The sequence below is a fragment of the Anser brachyrhynchus genome (genome assembly GCF_964034855.1).
Source record: "Anser brachyrhynchus genome assembly, chromosome: 11".
NCBI classification, from domain to species: domain Eukaryota; kingdom Metazoa; phylum Chordata; class Aves; order Anseriformes; family Anatidae; genus Anser; species Anser brachyrhynchus.
Genome location: NC_137706.1, coordinates 10,205,805 through 10,226,021, shown reverse-complemented (window position 1 = coordinate 10,226,021; position 20,217 = coordinate 10,205,805). Strand labels below are relative to the sequence as shown.

The 20,217-nt window shown below is 41.1% G+C and overlaps 1 protein-coding gene and 1 long non-coding RNA gene across 13 annotated transcripts in view; both read left to right on the top strand.

Moving 5' to 3' along the window:
- Positions 1-20,217, top strand: part of NEO1 (neogenin 1) — a 192,112-nt gene that overhangs the window by 99,157 nt on the left and 72,738 nt on the right. For all 12 annotated transcript variants that reach the window (XM_080607273.1, XM_080607275.1, XM_080607282.1 and 9 more), the window contains exons 6-7: positions 18,446-18,600; positions 19,436-19,556. In XM_080607273.1, the coding sequence (XP_080463399.1) occupies positions 18,446-18,600; positions 19,436-19,556 (276 nt within the window). The remainder of the gene's footprint in view (positions 1-18,445; positions 18,601-19,435; positions 19,557-20,217) is intronic.
- On the top strand, positions 18,610-19,006 carry LOC308200871. The gene is made up of 2 exons (XR_013955890.1): positions 18,610-18,747; positions 18,833-19,006. It is a non-coding gene; the product is annotated as an uncharacterized lncRNA (long non-coding RNA).

The window sequence follows — 20,217 nt, the reverse complement described above, 5'->3', positions numbered from 1 at the left end:
TCACTTCTTCCTAAATTATGAATGATTACTGGTTTGTATCAGTATTATGAATGCTCCACAGTCTGTTTCTGGTCGCTAGGAAGGATTATTTTCTAAAACACTGAACTTAGAAAATTTGTTTGATGGATAAGGAGCATATCTCAAATTCATAATGTCTTCCTCAACTTCTTAATACGCCCATAAATTCCAACATAAATAACGCTAGAAATCTGAAAGGTTAATTAGAAGATGTGCTTTTGTGCAACTGATCATACAGTTTACAGCTAGATTGCCATATTAGTTCTTCTTTTTGTATCTTGACACAGCTAAATTGTTAGGAACTGATGTTTTGCCACAAAACGAAATGTGGTACAGTGCAGGGTTGTAGTGGCGTGGTGTTTCTGTTCAGTCATTGAAAGATACTCCAGATCAGTCCCTCCTCTAATTCAACCCACATCTAAATTTGTAAGATTTTTATCTTTCAGTGCTGCAAAATGCTTTTTTCTTCTTAGGGTTTGCCATATGGGCTGAAATAGACTGCAAGATGCAAACAGCCAGTTCCCCTCAGGCAGGGCAGCCTGTGCTTTGGGACCGTGCTTGCTGTAATGCAATTTGAAGAGCTCTGCTTGCGCGCTCCCTTGGCAAAGACCGGGTGGTGGAGGGCCTGTGGCCTTCTCCTTACCCTGCTGAGCAGCGTGTCAGCGTTACGCCTCCCGCTGCATGGCTTTTGGGAAAGACATGAGCCCAGAAATACAGAAGTGGCTGTGCTGGACCAAGTGACAGGCTCTTGTATTTGGTGTCTTGTTCCGACCGGTGTCCACAAGCAGATGGCTGAGAGAATTTATGAAAAGGGTAGAAATACGTGTTGCTTCCCTTGAGTATACAGTCGCACTCATCACTGGGGATGAGACTGATCTGAGATCTGAGACTGGGGATTTTCTGAACCACATGCGGTTTCTCCATTATTTAGCAATCCCCAGTAGATTTCTTTCCTATTAATCACTCTGTCCCCCCAAACCCATTTAAACATCTTGTATCCACAGCATCTCATGACACTGTGAGGACCAGCACCATCTTTTTGTTTTGCACCAGTCACTGTTAACGTAGATTTATTTAGTAATTTTCTTAGCTTGCATGGGAAAAGGTTGAAGGAATTTGTTCTTATTCCCCCCACCAGACCATGCATGATTTTGTAGGCCTTTGTTGTATCCCTTTAGTTGTTTCCTTCAGACTGCAGCCCTAGATGTTTACTTGTTCCTTTTTATGGAAGCTATTATTGAGGTGGATTGTAATTAAGGTTATTTTGGGGATTTGTAAATTAGAAGAGACTTTGATGTGAAGATAGGCCCACATGCATTGATCTGGAAATGAAGCGATTGGATAACTCTTAATTGATGTGTAGAGCAAGCCTGCAGAATTTGTGTCTTTGCAAGCTAAAAAAGGGAAAGCACAAATGCACCAGTTCTTCTTCGGTCTCGATCAGAAAAAAATTCTTTCCTAGTGCGTGATTGCTGGGGAAACGCCTAGTTCACAGTAGTGTGCTGTCGGAAGTTCGCATCGCACTTCTGTAGAGATGAGAGGGACCTGCTGAAGCAGTGGATCCAATCAATTATTTTTACTGTTTGCAGACCTAGCTGTTTTTTTTCCCAAGTGAACTGCACCAGTCTGTATTCAGTAAGTAAACAGTTTAATATTGAATATTATCTTAAAATCATGCTCCTTCTGGCCTCTGCCAGCTTCTGAGTCTCCTGCACACAAACTTACTGCCCCATTGTGGAGGCTCCACAGGCAAATATTCAAAAATAAGGAATTTCAAGGCTAGGATTGTTAGCTGTCTTTAGTCTGTCATCTCCTCCTTCCCGCTTGTTATGGGAGGAAGTTATGAAAATCTTGTACTAAGTGTTCTCATACTGTTTCTTGACAGGATCTTACCGCTTTGTGCAGCGCATAAACTTCATAGTACTAATTTACTGAGAAAATATTCAATATTTGATTTTTCTTCTTATTTGGGGGATAGTACCATGATTTATTTATTGTGCTCAGCTCAAATCCATATTTATTTCTGTTTTGGTATTCGGCACCGTGGAATCTGAATCATTCATAACCACTAATGAATGTATTTTTGCACTCTGCTGAAATGAAGTGGTATGGAATCCATTTTAAAAATTGACTGAGACGTAGAAAAATTAAGATGAAATGTATCCAGCTGTTTCAGTGCCCAGTTTGAGATGCTTAAACATTGATTTTTCAGAATATGCATCCCTTAATACATCCCTTTAGAGCTGTGATCGGCGGCATGAGCTCAAGACCGGTCAGCAGCTTCCTTCCCTCTCTGTCTGGCGGAGACCCAGGTGACAGGGCTGTCACCTGTCAAAAACTGTATTTGCTTGATCTCTGCCACTTAGGCAGGGAGGATAACCAAGGACACCCCATCTTCTGTGTGCCAAGCAGTGGGGGGCTCTTTGGGTTGGGGGAGCAGGTGGAAATGGGAGACTTAAGTCCATTTTCTGAGGATACCTGAGGAGGACACTGGCCTTGCTGGGCACCTCTCACCGAATTTCTTCCAGTGTTGCTCTGATGTCCCAGCCTGTCCCCGAGCTCTCTCACCTGCCACGTTCATCACTGCCACTCACCAGTCCCCTCTTCTCTCTCCTGGCATCCCCCTTCTCTCATGTGTCTCTGACGAAAACAAAAAAAAAATCAGAATCCATTTTTTCCTTCACTGATCAAAGAGATCTGAACCCTTGCACACTTTGAATTTGAGGTTTTGAAAAATGCAATTCAAGGAAGAAAATGCCTGAGGAATTCTTGCCAGGTTCACGTTTTGGCAAGTCGTAAAGTCGTTATTACCAAGGCACTCGGTTGTCATTTGGTGTAGGTGGAGGCACCAGCCACGCCTCTAACAGTAATTCAGAAAACAGCCAGACCTTTGTTCTACATCTGGTAGAAAGGCTGGTCTCTAGCTGTCACAGAATGGCATGATGGTGACATCGTAGTGTTTACCACTGTGTTAATTGTGGTAATCATCTTTAAAATGTCTGTGCTACAGTAATAAATGAGTAGGGATAAATACTGTGATAGAGGAAACACTTTACTGAAGACCAAAACCTTTGGGTCGGTAAGTTTGAACTAGTGTGTCATGACACATCTGCTTTAAAATATTGCTTTAATCTTACCTTTCAGGCAGGAAAATATCCCTGTATCTAGAACAAGTATTCGTAAATGCCAGAAGTAATGTTTTTTTCATTTTCCACAGCAATCGAAGCGGTGCTGCAGATCCTTTCATTAAATAGTCTGAATGGGGGATGCACGTTCGTGGCTTTTAGTCAGAGGTGTTTTAGCAAGCTGGGGGGAAATCTGAGCAGAATCATCATCTCCTGTGGTTCTCCTGCAGCTTGGCTTATGGGAGCTGGGGGGGTAGAAACCTGGAAGTAGAAACTCTGAAGATTCAGTGGTTCAGCTTTGTGCTGAAAAATTGGGAACTGAGGGCCCAGAGGCTACAGGCCTTCATCTTGCAGAGGGCTGTGCCTGCTGCCTCTTCACTGTGTGTTCTTTGCGTAGAGAATTAGGGCTGTGGAGTTCAATAAAATTTTCATTGCCTTTGGTACTGCTGTAAGAAATTTAAATTTTGATGAGCATTCTTGTTGTTCAGATGTTTCCATGGTACTTGGAGCAGATTCAGGGTCAAACAAGCTTGATTTCCCCTACAAGGACTGGAGAACGAAGGCTTTTTTAAACACAAAAATAATGAATGTGATATATTTTGCATTCCTGATGATTAAATCAATTTTTCTTAAAAAATAAAAAAGACAAAATCCTGGAAATTACCTGAGGTTTGCTTTGAATGATAATCTATAATAGCTACTGCTAAGTACTGTGGGGGAGTTGTATTCTAATTTTTTTACAACAGACAAGCTTTTACAATATGATCTGCTTATCGTAATACAGAAATGTCATCTCTTCTGTTTGTCCTGAGCTCTTCCTTAATTGTAAAGTTCACCACCGATAACAGCATACTAATTCCAGAGTGTGTGTTCGGAAATTTTTTCAGTGTGTCCATACAAAAAGGCTGGGCTCTATGTTAACAAAAGGAAATAAATGTTTGGTATTTAAAATTAAATATTGGGTTTTACTACACGGACAGGAGGAGAGATGAGAAGTGCAGACGGTATTGAGGCATCATCTACTGAAAGTAACAAACCCCTCACATGAAAGGAAACATAATTCAGATAAGCTCAAGGGGGAAGTGTGTGTGCGGGGAGTCTAAATCAAAAAAACAAAGAAAAATCATCAGTGTCAGACTGAAACAGGAGGTGCAGAATTGGAAGCAAGTTTTCCCTTGGAAGAAAGGACACCGAACAACGTGCCATTGCTCGTCTGGATTCATTAGGGGATCAGCTGTGGGGGAAAGCTGCCTCCCCCCAACCCCGACAGCTGGGGGCTGGCACTGCCCTGCAGGGTCTTCTAGGCAGGGCCCCTGCATCAGGTGCCACCTTCTGCCTCTCCTGCTGCTTCTGGTGCAGTGATCGTGTCATTGCTGATCTGTGACCTGTGCCAGGGCTCACTGCACTTCGTTCCTGCTTGCTGTGTCCTCCTGGCTGTGGTTCATCGCATTCAGCCTCTGCTCAGCTCTTGGGCAGCGCCAAGCTCTGCTAGTCGTGTGTCATTCCCCACCCTGGTCCTTCTGACACCTCCCAAGTACAGGTTTTGTCACACATTCACTTGTATTTCACAGACTGAGGCTACAATTAGGGCTGGGGAGCTTCTGCCAAGTTCTGCTCCCTAGCTCGAGTGGTTTAGGAATTGTTGTCACATTCCATCCCCTCATCCACTGACAGGCCCTTTACACCCTTATTTTGCTACTGCTTGTAACAGCTGCTATAATGGGACGTTCCCAGGCACTGACCCGTTCTAGAAGTGTCCCCACACAGGGCAGCCTCTGTGTTTTTAGGGGTTTTATCTCCACTGGCTTGCCAATAGTAGTGGCCTCCAATTTTTTAAGGGAAATTTACAGAATACAGAAAATTCATGTAAAACAAAAACCACCTCTACTCTTACTTATCCTTTTGGTTAATATTTGCACATTTTACATGTAATTTTCTTTCATATTGATCTGTACTACCTTGCAAACAGGCTGCCAGGCAGCACAGCGTGCCCATACACTGCTTTTCTGCTGTCCCAAAGGAAACCTTTGTCAGCTGTGCTGCTTTCCCAGTTGCATTGCTTCACATGTTTGTATGCAGCTTGACCAACCATGGTGACCAGCGACGGAGCCATGCACTCCCAGGACCCCAGCTGGGCATCTCAGGTGGGATGGGGTTCCTTGAGGGTGGTTTCTTTCTGTATGAGCAAGGTGCATCATACTGCTCCCAGGACAAGGCAGCACACTTAAATGCATGCACGTGACCTGTCCCCAAAGCTATCAGAACCTGTCTGACACCGCAGGAGCTATCTGAGGCTGGTCTGTGTTCTTCACCCGTTTGTGTCACGGGGGAGCGGGGAAGTCACATCACACACCATGGCACTGCAAAGCTCAGTTTCTTAAGTGAGCCAAGTGAGGGATGGGCTGTGCTGTGCTGGTGGAAGAGTTTCATCTGCACTTTCATGCATGTCTCATCAACCCCGAATACTAATCTAGTATGGTTGAGCATGGGAAGAAACAATGTGGGAGCAGCGTTCCCCAAGAGGAAGTGTTCTGTGCTGGAGTTGAGCTGCTGCTGGAGAGCCCACGGCAGACTGGTCAGAAGGAGAGGTGGTTTGGTGGTACGCACGTATACGAATATAGAAGTTTCCTGGCCAAAGCCACTTTCTTCCTTGGTCTGCTTCAGAAGTTGAGCCCAGCAGCATCATGATACTGGGTGTTTGTCCCTCAGTCATGATCTGATCAACCTCTGTCCAAATGCCAGAAGTTCACAGAGAGAAGAGGAGGTGATTTCACGTCCTTGCTTTCATGAATCGGGTGCCACAGTGGATCTGTTTGCTGAGGATGCCCCATCCCTGGAAGTGCTCAGGGCCAGGCTGGGTGGGGCTTTGGGCAACCTGCCCTAGTGGAAGGGGTCCCTGCCCATGGCAGGGGGTTGCAACTGGGTGGGCTTCAAGTCCCCCCCAACCCAAACCTTTTGGTGATCATCCATTTGAAATGTGCTGGAACGAAAACAAGAGGTGAAGTCTAATAGCTGAATATAATTTAGAAAGGCAGAAAAAATGGAGTATAGTTCGCCAGTAGAAGAGTAATAACATCGTAAGGAAAGCTCTGGGCTAGATGTTATAAACTAACATGTCAACAAATAACACAGAATCTATTTAAATTGAGATTCCAGATTAAATTTGAAAACCCCGCTATTAGGACTGTACAACCCATTGTCTCTCCAAGGTTGTGACACTGATCATCACCTGCTAAAGTGGAGCGGCTGCAGGGCAGAAACCTGTGGTGAAGAGAGACTTGGGTGACCAAGGTGGTGGTAAGGTGCTGGACCATCCCACGCTGGGGGCTGTAACTGGCTGCTTTGAAGAGCAATTGATTTGGAAACTCAGGAGTAGGTTTTGTTCTTGATTCCAAGCAGTGCATGTGACTTGATTAAAAAGTTTACTGTCTATTTTCCAGTAACTGTGTTCATAATGGACTTTATTATGTTTACAGGACCAATAGAAACCATAAATCCTCTAAAGAAGCACTGAATTGTAAAAATAAAATAAAATGAAAGGAGGGAGGATAAGTGCTGTAAGAGGAAGCTGACTGAAAACAAAATCCAAAGGCACAGTCAAAAAGGTGAAGCTTGGAAAGCGGCATAGCAGTTGTTTAAGGAGCTGTGCGAGGCTCGCGGTGAATGCCTGACAACTGTCAGAAATGATACTGGAAAGACAAATACCAAAAAAACACCGACCCTGAAATCTGTTAACAGCATGGTAAAGAAAAACATTTTTCTCACATCTACATGCAAGTAAAATAATACAAAGCTTTTGAGGAACCATTTGTTAATAACACAGAAATCTCTCATACCTTATTGCGAAGCCTGTCAGAGATGGGAAGCCTGCCAGAGAACGCGCAGGGTCAGCAGATGACTGAACATGAAGGGAAAGGGGTGAGAAGATGGCCTGAAGCGGAGAAGTGAATTCTTGAATTCTTCGTTGAGTTGGAAGCTGCTTCTTTTTTTTTTTTCTTTTCTCCCTTTTAGAACAAGTGTGCTTGTTGGAGGACCTACCTGCAACTGCCAAGCTAGCAAAATGTATTTCAAAGCAAATCCGCAAAGTGAACAGTAGCGAATCATCCGGACCAGATGGCGTTCACTCCACATTTCTCAAGGAGTTTAAGTGTGAAATCCTGAGTGTGGTGTGTAACCTATCACTTAAGTTGGCTAGGCAGTCTGAAAAAATCAGACTAAAGATATTTGGTCAACATGACATCAGTTTTTTAAGAGTCCGTTGGGGAATTTCTGGGAAACTGTGGCCAAGGTAATCTGGCATCCAGACTGTTTAAATTGATGGAAACAGAAATAACGTATAGTGTTGTTAGACACGTGGAGGTACGGTGTATTGGAACTGTGTATGTTTTTGGGAGAAAAGCCTCACCTGACTTGAGATCTGCTGAGAAGTTGCGGATATTCACACTGATGGATGTGAGCTCCTCCGCTTGCAGCTCTTCTGTCAGTCTTGCTGAGAGTCTCAAATGACGGTGCTGTGGAGGAAGAGGGAATGACCTCATGTAGATGAAAGAAAATCAGTAAGGTTGTTGAACAGACAGAAAATCCGAGTGGGACTGAGGGCGTCGGTTCACCAGTGGGGCCGGGTTTGCACCGTTCAGCATTTTTGTAAGCGATCTGGAAAAGAGGACTGTAAGGTGACAAACGTTGCTGTTGGCTCTGAGTGGACTAAGGTTGTAGGAATGAGTGCTGACTGTGGGGTCAGCTGCAGAAATGCCTTGTTGTGCAAGAAACAAGCAGTAAAACAGCAGGTGAAGTTCAGTGCGCTATAAAGCAGCACGTTCAGTTAAATGCGGTTCAAACTCTGCTTGTATGGCGCTGGTCTCTGACCTGCCTGGTTTTGCACAGGCATCAAATATTGAGGTTGTAATATGTAGGTCTTTGGAAAAGGTAAGCTTTTAAAAAACAAATTAAATGTTCGGACTTACTAAGAAAGGAATAAGCATCTAAACAGAAAAATCCTTGTGGCGCTGACTAAATCTGTGATGGTCTTATATATTGAATGCTGCGAGCAGTTCTGGTTCCCTTGCTGCTCGAAAGTAGTAAAGCTGTTAGATGCGGTAAAGCTGAAGAAGGTATAGGGAATGTAACAAGGATGATCAAAGACACATGCAATGTCAAAAACTGTTCTTTTCCGTAAAATCCTGAGTGCCGTGGGGAAAGCAAATAGGGAATGAATGCTTGGTTCCCTTTGGTTGCATGAACCACGAGACATCGCACGGCTGATTAACTCAAAGACATGCAAAAAACTGTGAATTTTCTTAGGGAGTGTCGATGAAGTTTGCAACTTGATGCTGTGAGCATTGGGGCTGCTGAAAGCTTACCTGGGTCCAGAAAGAAACAAGGGACCAGCAAATGAAAAGGTTTCTCTTCTTTCTCAGGAACTCCCTCATCCAGGGATTGCTAGACACTGGGAGAATGAATGGAGATGTATTTATTGCATGTATGCTTTCACTCCTCTCACAATTCTTTCCTTGATGCCTGCAGTTGGCTGCCGCTTGGCGCTGTGCAACCTTCGCTGTGTTTCTTTGTTGCTGGATGCGTCCTGCTGATAAGCAACCTTTGTTCGCAGGTTATCAGGGTAGGGTGACTTTGAAAGCCCTGCGAAGCAGATGCTGTATCTGCAGATACTGCTTAGATAAAGGAGTTGTATTTTTTAAACACTTCCTGCTCTTGCCGAACAGATCAGCTGACAATTACGGCCAATTATTGTGCTTATCTTTGTATAGATAGGATTAAGAGAGGTGTGGATGATGTTGCAATCTTGCCACAGCTTTAATGCCAGCATGCAATTAGGGTACTGAATTGGTCTGCAACTGCTAAGGCACCCCACAAGTCAAAACCATAACAAAACTACTGCTAGTGTATAGGGCACGCTCAGAGCACTCGCCGTATGTTTCTGCACCTGGAAAACTTCCCAGACAATTCTATTTGTGGGTATGTATATACATAACCTCTAATTGTCTGCTCTCCAAATTCATGCGCTGAGCTAACATCTCACAGCCTTTAATGATAGTTTCTCTGTAGTCCTGTATATGCACAAGTTCAGAGCAGTTATATATAAAGATAGTTTTTGATTTTACTGTAGCTCATACTGAGAAGAACCCCTTTCCATATCAGATTGGAGACTGAGCAATTAATTGTTTTGAGTTCTATCATTTTTAGAATAGGGCAAGAACGTAGGTGTTAACTCCTGCATAGGAGTTTTTCCTTTGGGAGAATGACACGCACATCTGCTTTTTCCTTTTTTTTGGGGGGGGGGGGGGGGGGAGTATTTATGTATTAAGCTCTCTTACCTATTTGAGGTCTCCAATTTTATTACTGCTTAATCTTGCCTTTGCTTGAATAACCAAAACTGGGGCTTCCATTTTTCTTTTAGAGCCAATTTTCTGAGTCATTGATCATTCACAGAGTTTTCTTATAAATCAGAGTCTGTGTTTTCCTTGAAATGTGGTGCTCAAATAACATGGCCAGCTGAGGATTACTGGGTGTTGGATGGAAAAGGAATCTCAGGAGGTGTAAGCAGCAGCTTCTTGTATGATCGCTTCTTTTCATACCAGTAGGATACTGGGAGTAGTGTTCAGGTCATGGTCATATTTATGATCTCTGGCAAAATCCTTATTTCTAAGACCTTTTTCTGCCATTGCTATCATGTCCTATTCCGTAAATTTCCGGTTTAATATTTCTCCCTGAAGAAGAAATACGTATTTATTGACTTTTATTCTGATATTTTTATTTTCCTTTTCTAGTTGATTAGGATAATTTTTTATTATAATTGTACTATCTTTCATTATAATCTGTACTCTTCACCCTCATCTGATTTCTTGGTGGTTGTAATATTGTTTAGTTTCTGCTTCCAAAATGTTTGTGTAGGGACTGGCCTCTGAAGAGTATTTAATAGCTAAATGATTTCTGAAGAAAAGCTCTTCACTTTAGATGTAAAATATTTGTTTTCAAATCAATTCAAATGCAGTCAGGCCACCCCCTGCCATCCCCCAGCCAGGTCGTGGGTGCTTCGGTGGTTGTAGATGAAGCCATAAAGCACCAGCCCCATCTGCATGAGCAAGAGCTTGGAAAATATTGAGCGCTCAGCCTTGCCATTTCAGCTGGCGAGCAGAATCTCTCTAGTTTAGGGTAGGTTCCCAGAGACTGCACTTACAGAAAAATGCTGCCTCTTTCTCTGCTTCATCTGTTAAAGGAGCAGCAGAGAACTCACACTGGTAAGCATCCCACAGACAGCGAACTGTTGATCTACTGGTATGTTAGCTTTAATTGTCTAAAACGTAATAAAACCATCAGTGGTTTACTTGTTAAACACAGACATGTGAAGTCATTATCTTACAAGGTAAGAGGAAGTAACGCTGTGTCACTGCTACAGAAACTTCCATCCTCTGACTGCAGTTTCTGTGCATAAACTGGAACTTTGGGTTTTGTGCAATAGAAAATGCTGTGCATGTACTAGTTTACATTTTTATAATCTTTTTTTGTCTTGGTACACTGATTTTTTTATATTCATTTGACAGTTTTCTATTCTGTAGCTATTTCTCTAAAAAGTTCCATTTTGTCAGCTTTTGTTTGCTGTGCAAATTTCCAGCTGCATATTAAGTGTGTTTTAAGGACATGACAGTCCTGCTCAGAGGTTGGAAAGACTTCTGACTTTCCTGAGGCATTGTTTTGGTTTTAAATCTTTTTTTTTTTTTAATATATAAAGTACTTATCTGTATACCTTTGTTGTTTTTAAGAAAGAAAATCGTAATTCCCCAGTTCTCTTTAAAGTGTAATTTCCTTTTGTTCTATGATGTACGTGAAGGAAACCAGCTAATTTGTACAACTAGAAGGTATAATTAAAAGCTAATTGAAACTTCTCCTCTGTATTGGTAATAATGGCAGGAGCTGGAGGATGTCATGTCGTTTTGGGGCAGAATCAGAATTTTGGAAAAAGACGTATTTAGAAGGCCAATAGGCTTCCAAAGTGATTACACTTTGATACCACAAAGCATAAGACGTATTCATAGACTTAAGTGAATATAAGACATAACTGAGTGGACTGCTCTCTCCTTAATGGTTTAATGTTGTAATTTATCTTTAATTTCTTTAATTTCATTGTTTGCATTGTAGTACTTAAATAGTTTGCTTTTGTTTTTAACATAATGGCTCTGCTCTGTGGGTGCTCCGAAGCACTACGATAATGCAAGTAATGTAAAACATTCTCATCTAAGTCTGCCCACTGTGTCATGGCAACTGGCTGACAGAAATTAGTTGGTTTCAGCTAAATGACCAAAGAAATTGGTATTAGTTTAAATAAAATGCACTCTGTATGTAATGCAGACATTTCTCTGTGGTTAGCATTGAAAAGCTAAGCTATCCCAGGCAGTGAAATGGGTCCTGCGGTCTGAGCCGGAGGTGGACCTGTCCCCTAAAGCAGCCTCTGCTTGGGGAATTTAAAACAAAAAAAATGAAAGATTTTAAGATCCTGTACAGTGTCTCATTAAAACAGAAGGCTGCCGTCTGCAGAAGCATGAGCTGCTTTGCCATTTGGCAGGTAGATTTGGAGAAAATGTTCTGTATTGCAGTGATACAGTGAGCATGTTAATATTGATTCAAGGCATCATTGAATGGATTAACAGTGTGATCATCATGCTCCAGAGTTATACCCTACTCATAAACAAACCTTCGGTTGTTAAAATTAAGTTTAACTTTGTAAGGATTCTAAAGAAGGATTTGTAACATAGCCTAATAGAGTATTTGTCTTCCTAGGAGCAGAAGGTAAAACTCCTCTGGGCTTATCATTTGAAATGCTGATTGAAAGGCTGTTTATAAAAATAATAAAAATGCCCAGTTTATATAATAATGGTAATCCTGGCTGTTTACTGAAATACAAGATTGGGTTTCTACCCACAGTGTAGTTATGAAATGGAAGCAGTAGCTATAAAATGAAAGTCATTTGAGCAGGAATGTTTAAGGAGGGGTTAATCAGAGGTACACTACAAGAAATTATCTAGTCTGCTTAGTTTTTATATCAATATTGGGAGTATGCAAGAACTTGTGGGTTTGGAAGATGCTTTTGTATTTGATGATTGGCATTGATTGATAAGGGAAATCCTCAGGTCATCCAGAGAAGTGTGTACAGAGGAGAGTGAAGTTTCTGCGAAGAGACATGGACAAGAATTAAGATTTAATGTTGTGATTTCAGGGAACACACTTGTAATTTTTGTGGAATGAGAGCATTTATAGGTGGCTGAGGAAGCGGAAATGGCTACTTCAGCCTGGTCCTTGACCACTCTGTTTGGAAATGCAGCTGTTGCATTTCAGTCCCTTGGCTGCCGTAGCCTGTTGAAGCAGGGAGGTGACAGAGGACTGGAGGAGACAGCAAAACGCTGTGACAGATTCCTTCTACCTCTTGCAGTTGATCATGTGTAAGTTGTTTTTTGTCTGATGCTATGCTTGGCCCAACAGCTGTGCTAATGCTTTTTTAAAAAGAGAGCAAGTCTTTCTAAAGTATGGCTTGCAATCTGTGTTTCTGTTGCATCCAAATGAGACAATTCTTACACACTTTGAGTACGACTTTTACACCTATTCAGAAGGGAGATAATGGCGCAGCTGCAGCTGCCTGTTCTTTGAGGAATACTGGATATATAATGCCTAGGTCAGCTTTGGATTTTTTTTTTAAGGAGATTATACATTCAGATGATTTTTTTCTTACTTTGAAGACCTAAATGACCTGCTTGCTTGCACTTCTGCCTCTGCAAGGTTTTCTTTGTTTCTCAAGTCTGACTATCAGGAAACACTACTTTGCCACCTTCCTTTTCTTTCTGGGGAGCAATGTGGAGGGGATTCAGTTTTGGTGAAAGGGTAAGGCACGCAAAAATTAGATATTAGCTAGAATAGCAGCATTTTGGTCTGAATATTTTAGGACAAGATTCACTGTGCTTGTAACTAAGCAAGCAGAAAGTTCTGCTTTTTTAATTGTGCAGAACTTGAATTTTTCCTTTTCTTGTTTAGTTATAGCTTTCATATTTATAGTTTCACATTTGAAATGAGATTGCGAAACCAGGAACCTTTGTTCTTTCATCCGTGATTGTAAAACTGAAAGGAAAGCTCTTCAAGAGCTGGAGAGGACTGAATGTAATTAATTTCTCTCTCATTTGAAGCAGTACAGATGGCTGAATTGAAAATAGATTCTTTTGGCTACGGCCCTGAAGGCCACCAAATTGTTCTCTTTCTGTCTTAATGAGAGAGAACAGGCAAGAGCTGCTGACCACTGAAAAGACACTTGAAGAAGCAGTCGTTCTGTAAGGCTCAGAATAAATGATGCTGCTTTAATGTTCTTCACATAGTTATTCAAAGGTTTTTAATACTTCGCCATTTAAAAATTAACCTGTAGACAGTGTGGATCCTAAGCCAGCGTTTTTCTTTGTTGGCCCCTGCTGGCACACAAGCACGAATCAGGTAAGTGTCAGTCCTGTACATTGGCTTCCGCTGCTCACTTGGTTTTCTGCTCTTTCTGGTCACCTGCATTTGCAAAATGGCATCTGTGCCCAGCAGTGTTCCCGTCTCCACTTCGACTTACGTACTTCCTTAGCTCTTCCCATCATTTTACACCCGTGGGCTTAAAAAAACATATTATTTTTAGAGTATTTCACTTTTACAGGGATCCAGCTTATAAGTTTGAGTCACCTGCTGATGTAGATTGCCTTCCTTCTTTTCTCTGATCACTGTCGGGATCAAAATGCTTTGTCTTTTATATCTGCAGAGGTGTGGAAGATGCTGTTGTGTAAAGACTCTCTTAGGGTGCTACAGTGCATGTGAAATTCTGTGCGAGCATCTTGCAGTTGCAATAGTTGTTTGCATGCTGCCATTCAGAGGGATAGAAGAGTAGGGTGAGCTGCCAAGTTTTCTTTGAAGTTTAATTGTCTGTTTGGTAACGGAACACATAATCCTCCATTACAAATCTTATTTTATATGGTAATTGGCTCATTTGCTCTCTGGTTATCAATTTAACTTCTCTACCACAAACATCTGCACTTAGATTGTGTTAATCGGTGCGAATGCTAAACATTGACATAGTTAAACTATAAAAGTGTGTTTTAAAAGCATTTTTAATTCATTAACTGGAAAGTAAAGTATAATAAAGTGAGCACTTCTCATATTACTTTCCCTTTGTAAATAGTGTGGCATTTCCTCCAAAAGCCAGAAAAGCAAAGTCACTTTGAAAAATGAAGTGTTTCAAATTCTTAATCTCCTAAGTGAAAAATATTTGAGAGCAGGTAATAGGATATCTAGTTCTACTTTCATTTTTGTGACAAATCTTATAATTCAATATTAGTGCCTGCTAGTGGATGATGCCCCGAGTTAAAGCAATGCCAGTCGCTATAGATATCTGAGGGGGTTCCAAGGGTCTTCATTACAAAGGAAACACCGGTGGTGAGAGCAGGAACAATCCTGAACTTTCCGATGCTCTCATTTGCTGGTTCACGAGTGGAGGGTCACCGGTGCCCATCTGATGCTTGTCCTTCCTCCTCACCTCCACTCGCCACTCTGCCCTTCCAGTTCTTCATGCCCATTCCCATATTATTGCTTCGTTTCTTCTCTGGTTCCATTTTGACTTTGGTTTTATAACCAGCTGGTTATCATGGAAGTCTCTTACCCAAAAGCTGGATATGGAGGGAAGTCTCATCTGCTATCAGCATGTTCAAAGAGGAAACTGTGGAATGCCAGGAGAGAGGTGTATCAGCAGGACTTTGTGGTGGTGGCCTCCCCAAATACGTGGTCTATGCCGGACAGACAGTGTCTGTAGAAGGAGGACACGTTTCTTTGTGAGGGAAGGTCTGCTGTCTCCTCTGTGCTGTTTATGCTGGGTGTTTCTGAACTAAAAGGATGGCCAAATATGCTTTGGAAAGAAATAACCAATGAACACACAGAAGCAAGTGGAAGATCAGATAAAGGAAAACCATGGTTTAATTAAAGGTAACCTGTATCGTAATACTTTTGAGAAACTAACTCACTCTAGCAAAGGCTGTCTTGAACCGAGAACAGCTATTTGTTTGTATTAAGTGCCACTCATTATTTTATTGACCCTCTGTTGTATATCCCTACGTATGAGTTGGACTCGATGATCCTTGTGGGTCCCTTCTGACTTGGGATATTCTGTGATCACTATCTTGGAGTTTCGTGGCATAGCTGCTAGGTACAGCGAATTGCTTGTCTTCTGACATCAGCAGATACATTTTTTTATACAAGTTTTATGCATTTAACAGTGAACATTGCTTGTGTTTATTAGGATTCCTGTCATAAGTTTAATAGCTAAGGAATTAATGCCACCCTGTAGAGAACAGTAAGAAAATAAGGGTATTGTACCATCATGGAAAAGCAACTTTTTGCGTTTCCAATTTTTATGCTGCCTTTTTGCAACCACGTGGGTACTTCAACACTTGGTGTGTGTGTGTCTGTATCTGTGTATAGAGGAGAGAGATTGAAAGGAAGTGATAAAGCAGCCTGGGACAAAAATACTCATTAGTTAAAAATGATTAAAGATGAGAGAGCAGCTGACTCGGAGATCAGCATGTTGCATCTAGGAAAGGGCAAATACAGTAGCATTGTGAATTGGGCAAGGTATTTGCTGTAGTGATAACACTGTATTTATGCTGTTTTTTCAAGTCAGTGGCAAGACACATCTGAAACTGCATGCAAGTAATTGAAGCTCTATGGACTGCAAAGATTAATTCAAAGCAGAGCAAATACAGAAGGTCACTGGGGATGGTGTGGTGACTTGTCATACCAGAACAACCTGAGCAAACATGGCTTGTTGAGCTGTCCTAAACAGAGGCTGGGATACGGGAAGGGAGTAGAGGAAAAGCACAGCTCATTCGGAATAGAAATGCCAAGGGATAAACACCTGGGAGGAATACAAATTTAAAATAAGAGGTTACTGCAATTTGGTCAGGAATAAATTCAGATGACAGTTTCCAAATGTAACTTCAGAGGACTGAAGTTACAGTTGTAACAACCATCTGATGCAGATACTAAGTACAAAAATACTTAAATCATTTTCATGTGGAGTTCATGGAGGTTTTAGTAAATTTAAGAAAATGATTATACAAAATGGATCTTGGAAGTCATAGGCAGCAATTGGACTCAGCCCCATACAAATTTTTAATCCTATGTGAAGGAGTTCAAGCAGTAAATCTGCGTGAGCATCTTTTTGTAGTTTCTGGTGTAGGTTTATATATGTCTGAGAGTTAAGTCATCTTCCTACTCTATAAGTAAATATTTTCATATTTTTATGTTCTCTTATTTCTGATTTGAAACTTGAGAGATCAGAAGAGAGATCAGTTTGTGGAGAGCAGCTTGTCTCCAGCTATCTGTTTTTAAAAAAATAAAAATTAAATCCACCTGCAAACCTGTACGTGAAGGAAAATGGATCATATCACAGAAAAAAATATAACAGTCTAGTATTCCTTATTCCCTAGCATGAAATAAATCCCATTGATGAGTGAAGCATGTAAAATGTTTGCCTAAACTCTGTAGCCCTGCCATATTGACTTTCTTTGATAAATATTAAAGGGCAAAAGGCTGCTTTTGACTTTCCTGGAACTTGAACAATCAGACCTGCCACCAGAAGTAAGCAAATTGCCCTTATGTCGGTGAGATTAATAAAAACAAATAGGTGAATGTGCTTCATAATAGATGATACTTGATATGTAGATGATACAAATAGATGATACAAAGGGCTCTTCTTCTGCCAGTGAGCTGCAGAGGCTTGGAGTCCTCGCCCACCCCTGGGTGCTTCCTGGGGCCCCAGTGGTGCTCGCAAGGTTTTGGATGCGTGGTGCTTGCGTGGCCAAAGAATTCTCTATCTTTGAGTTTTCCTGGATTTTAAACTTCCTTATTTTAACTAACCTTACTTAGAACATAAAAGACCTTTTAAAAGGCGGTCAAGACCTGGAGATGACAACTTTGCTACGTGCTTTACATTCTTTCAGGAAGAACCTTTGTGTATTACCGTGCTCTGAAATGCACATCTTGGGGCACCCCTGCCTGGAGCACGTTATCGATGTGGTACAAAGCTATGTCTGCAGTTCTGCGGCTAGTGCTTCTTGCAAGGGGGTATTTATTTTTAACTTTGGAGGTCTAATTCCTTTAAGATGCCCGAAGATACGAATAGGCATATAAGAGACAAGGATCTATACCTTGCAGTGAAATGTGGCTGTGCCTACACAAAGCAGAGAAGAAAGCCTTCAGATAAATGCAGCGCTCTCTATTTGATGTACTGAGTTTCTTCACAGAAACACAAGGGAACGGGTACCCGAGGAAAGTTTCGTCTTAGTTTTGCGTCTGTTGACTTCAGAAAGTCTTTTTAATGTAATTTTACCTTTCTGCTACCTTTTGACTTAAATATTAAGTACAAAGAACTCTCTGAAAACCCTCTATTGTATCAACTGCAGATGTTTGGCTGAATAAATAAGATGTTGCTGATCATGATGTGCTTGGTGTGATGGAGCCGGACTGCAGTGCCACTGCTCTTTGTTCTGGGGAGCTCCAAGGGGGTGCTTGTCATGCACCTCAAGTGTAAATTGCAAGAAAGTTTTACACAGCAATTTTCATCAAAGCCCATTTAAAAAAAAATTCAAATCTAACTACAATCTTCCCACTTCATAAAGTAACAAGCTTTGCTGAAGGAAAGGGTGAAGGCTTTTCTGTAACCTGGGTTTTGTCTTGCTGGCAGCTTAGCCTGCAAGATTCTTTATTTGTGAAAGGTGCATTAAAATATTGCACAATTAAGCACTAAATGATTTGCTCAGATGAACTCTCGAGTTAGCGAAGAAAGTGTGAGTATTCTCTGAAATCCTCCCTGTACGCACTGCCCCTGCTGCTCTCTTTAGCGTTCAGCATCATGCCCATGGCAGATTTGAGAGCAGCATGGTCTTCAACCACCCAGGTATTCTTTTCCAAATAGTATATGTGTCTCTAGATTTTAAAAATACTTTTTTGTGTTACACTTTATAGATTTTGGTTCAATTTCTTTTTTCATGTATTCTCAAGAGGTCATTTCAAATTAGACTGGCTGGCTATTTAACTGGCCTAAATGCAATTATGAAATAATAGAGCTTGTAACAGCTTATATCAAACTTTGATCTGAAAATGTCTGCCAACATTGCTGCTCTTTGTGCTGCCATCCCTGAAGCCATCTTTACGTGTACAAGCACAACTAATTGCTTTTGTGGATGCTAACACCATCTTTTGTCTTTCTTCCTTTTTATTTTAAGTTCCTCCTGAATTTCTGAAGCGGCCAGCGAACATTTATGCTCATGAATCTATGGACATTGTCTTTGAGTGTGAGGTGACTGGAAAGCCTACTCCGACTGTGAAATGGGTCAAGAATGGAGACATGGTGATTCCAAGTGACTACTTCAAAATTGTTGTAAGTATATAGTCAGTTTTGCACATTTTCAACTCATGACCCGACCCTTAGTCCTGTAACACAAACACACGGAAGCTAGGTTCTTCCATAGGACCATCTTCCTATTTTTATACTATTGATGTTTTCAGGGCCTGGAAGAATTAATTGGTATGTTGAATTCTGTAATGCTCTGTAATTCAGTCATTTTACTGAAATTCTAAAACACCTTGCTTATGAGTCTGTTTCTTGGTAGCTTAGATTTTCCATGGGGGAGAGAGGCACACCCAATGGCAAAGCACAAATTGTTGGTTGAGCCTGTTGGAGTGCAAGCTCACTGTGAATGTCTGTTTTCTGCAGTCATCTGTGATCGATGAAAATTACAATTTCAAACAGGAATTGAAATATAGATGTAACTGAGTTGTGGATCGTGAGTTTTGGCACACTGGTACTTCTAGTGGGAAATGTTAGATGTAGTGAAAGTCATTACTGAGACATAGCTTAGAACTTAATGGTTGTATAATTGGGTATACCTGAGGTTGTGGGATTGTAACAGTGAGTTATGTGGTTATATTCAGTGCTTAAAATATCATAAAAATGGCTGTGGGAATGTTATGACTTGCCAGTGATATGTGATGCTAGAAAATGATAGCCATTAGTAAGAGCTTCTGCTGCTTTTTGATGCTGTATAATTTGAGGATTCAATGTAAAAGAGATGAAATCTGACGGGAGCTCGAAATACACTTTTGTGTATTACTGTTCAGGAGTTTCTCCTACCATAGTAATGTGTTATAATAACACCATTGTTTTTGCAGTCGCAGCCCATTTTTAAGTGTTGTGTTTATCCTTCACTCCTCAGAAAGAACATAATCTGCAAGTTCTGGGTCTGGTGAAATCAGATGAAGGATTCTATCAATGCATTGCAGAAAATGATGTTGGAAATGCACAGGCTGGAGCCCAGCTGATAATACTTGACCTTGGTAAGATAAAAAGTGACAGTATAGTGCCAAAGTTGGGGAGGAACAGTTTCAGGGGACCTTTTCCCCATGATATATGTTACTTATAACTCAGATTGACTAGGATGATTTTTTACAATCATATGAAGGGTTCAGTGTCATCTTCTCCCTCTACACTTACAGTTACTTAGGGAGAGGAGAAATTGGGGAGTTCTACAGGATTCACCTTGCATTTTGGAAAATATATTGTGCAATAATAAACCATAGCCGTAAATCTGAAATATTAAGTGTATGCTGAGATTTTGAAAAACAACAGGATATCCAATATGAAAATAGTCACTGCAATTCCAAAACTGAAAAATAAGTTCTTACAGAGCTCACAACAGAGGAAGTATTTTACACCAAAGTCATTCCAGTGTCAGAAGCTTTTTTCTGCCATCAGTTTTAAAAAACAAAGTAGTAGTAAGCTCTGTCATTTCTGCAGACTGTGACTGCAAAAGAATTTGTGGAGTTGCAGCTGCTGCAATTGAAGATAAATATTTATTGTGCTCCAGTCAGTGGTATCACTAACAGTGCTCACCTGTTTGCCATTGAAACACACAATATCCTGCATTGCATATTTTGAATGCCAGAAGAGAATAATTATTGTTAGGATAAAAGAACTACTGTTTTCCAGAAAAAAGGC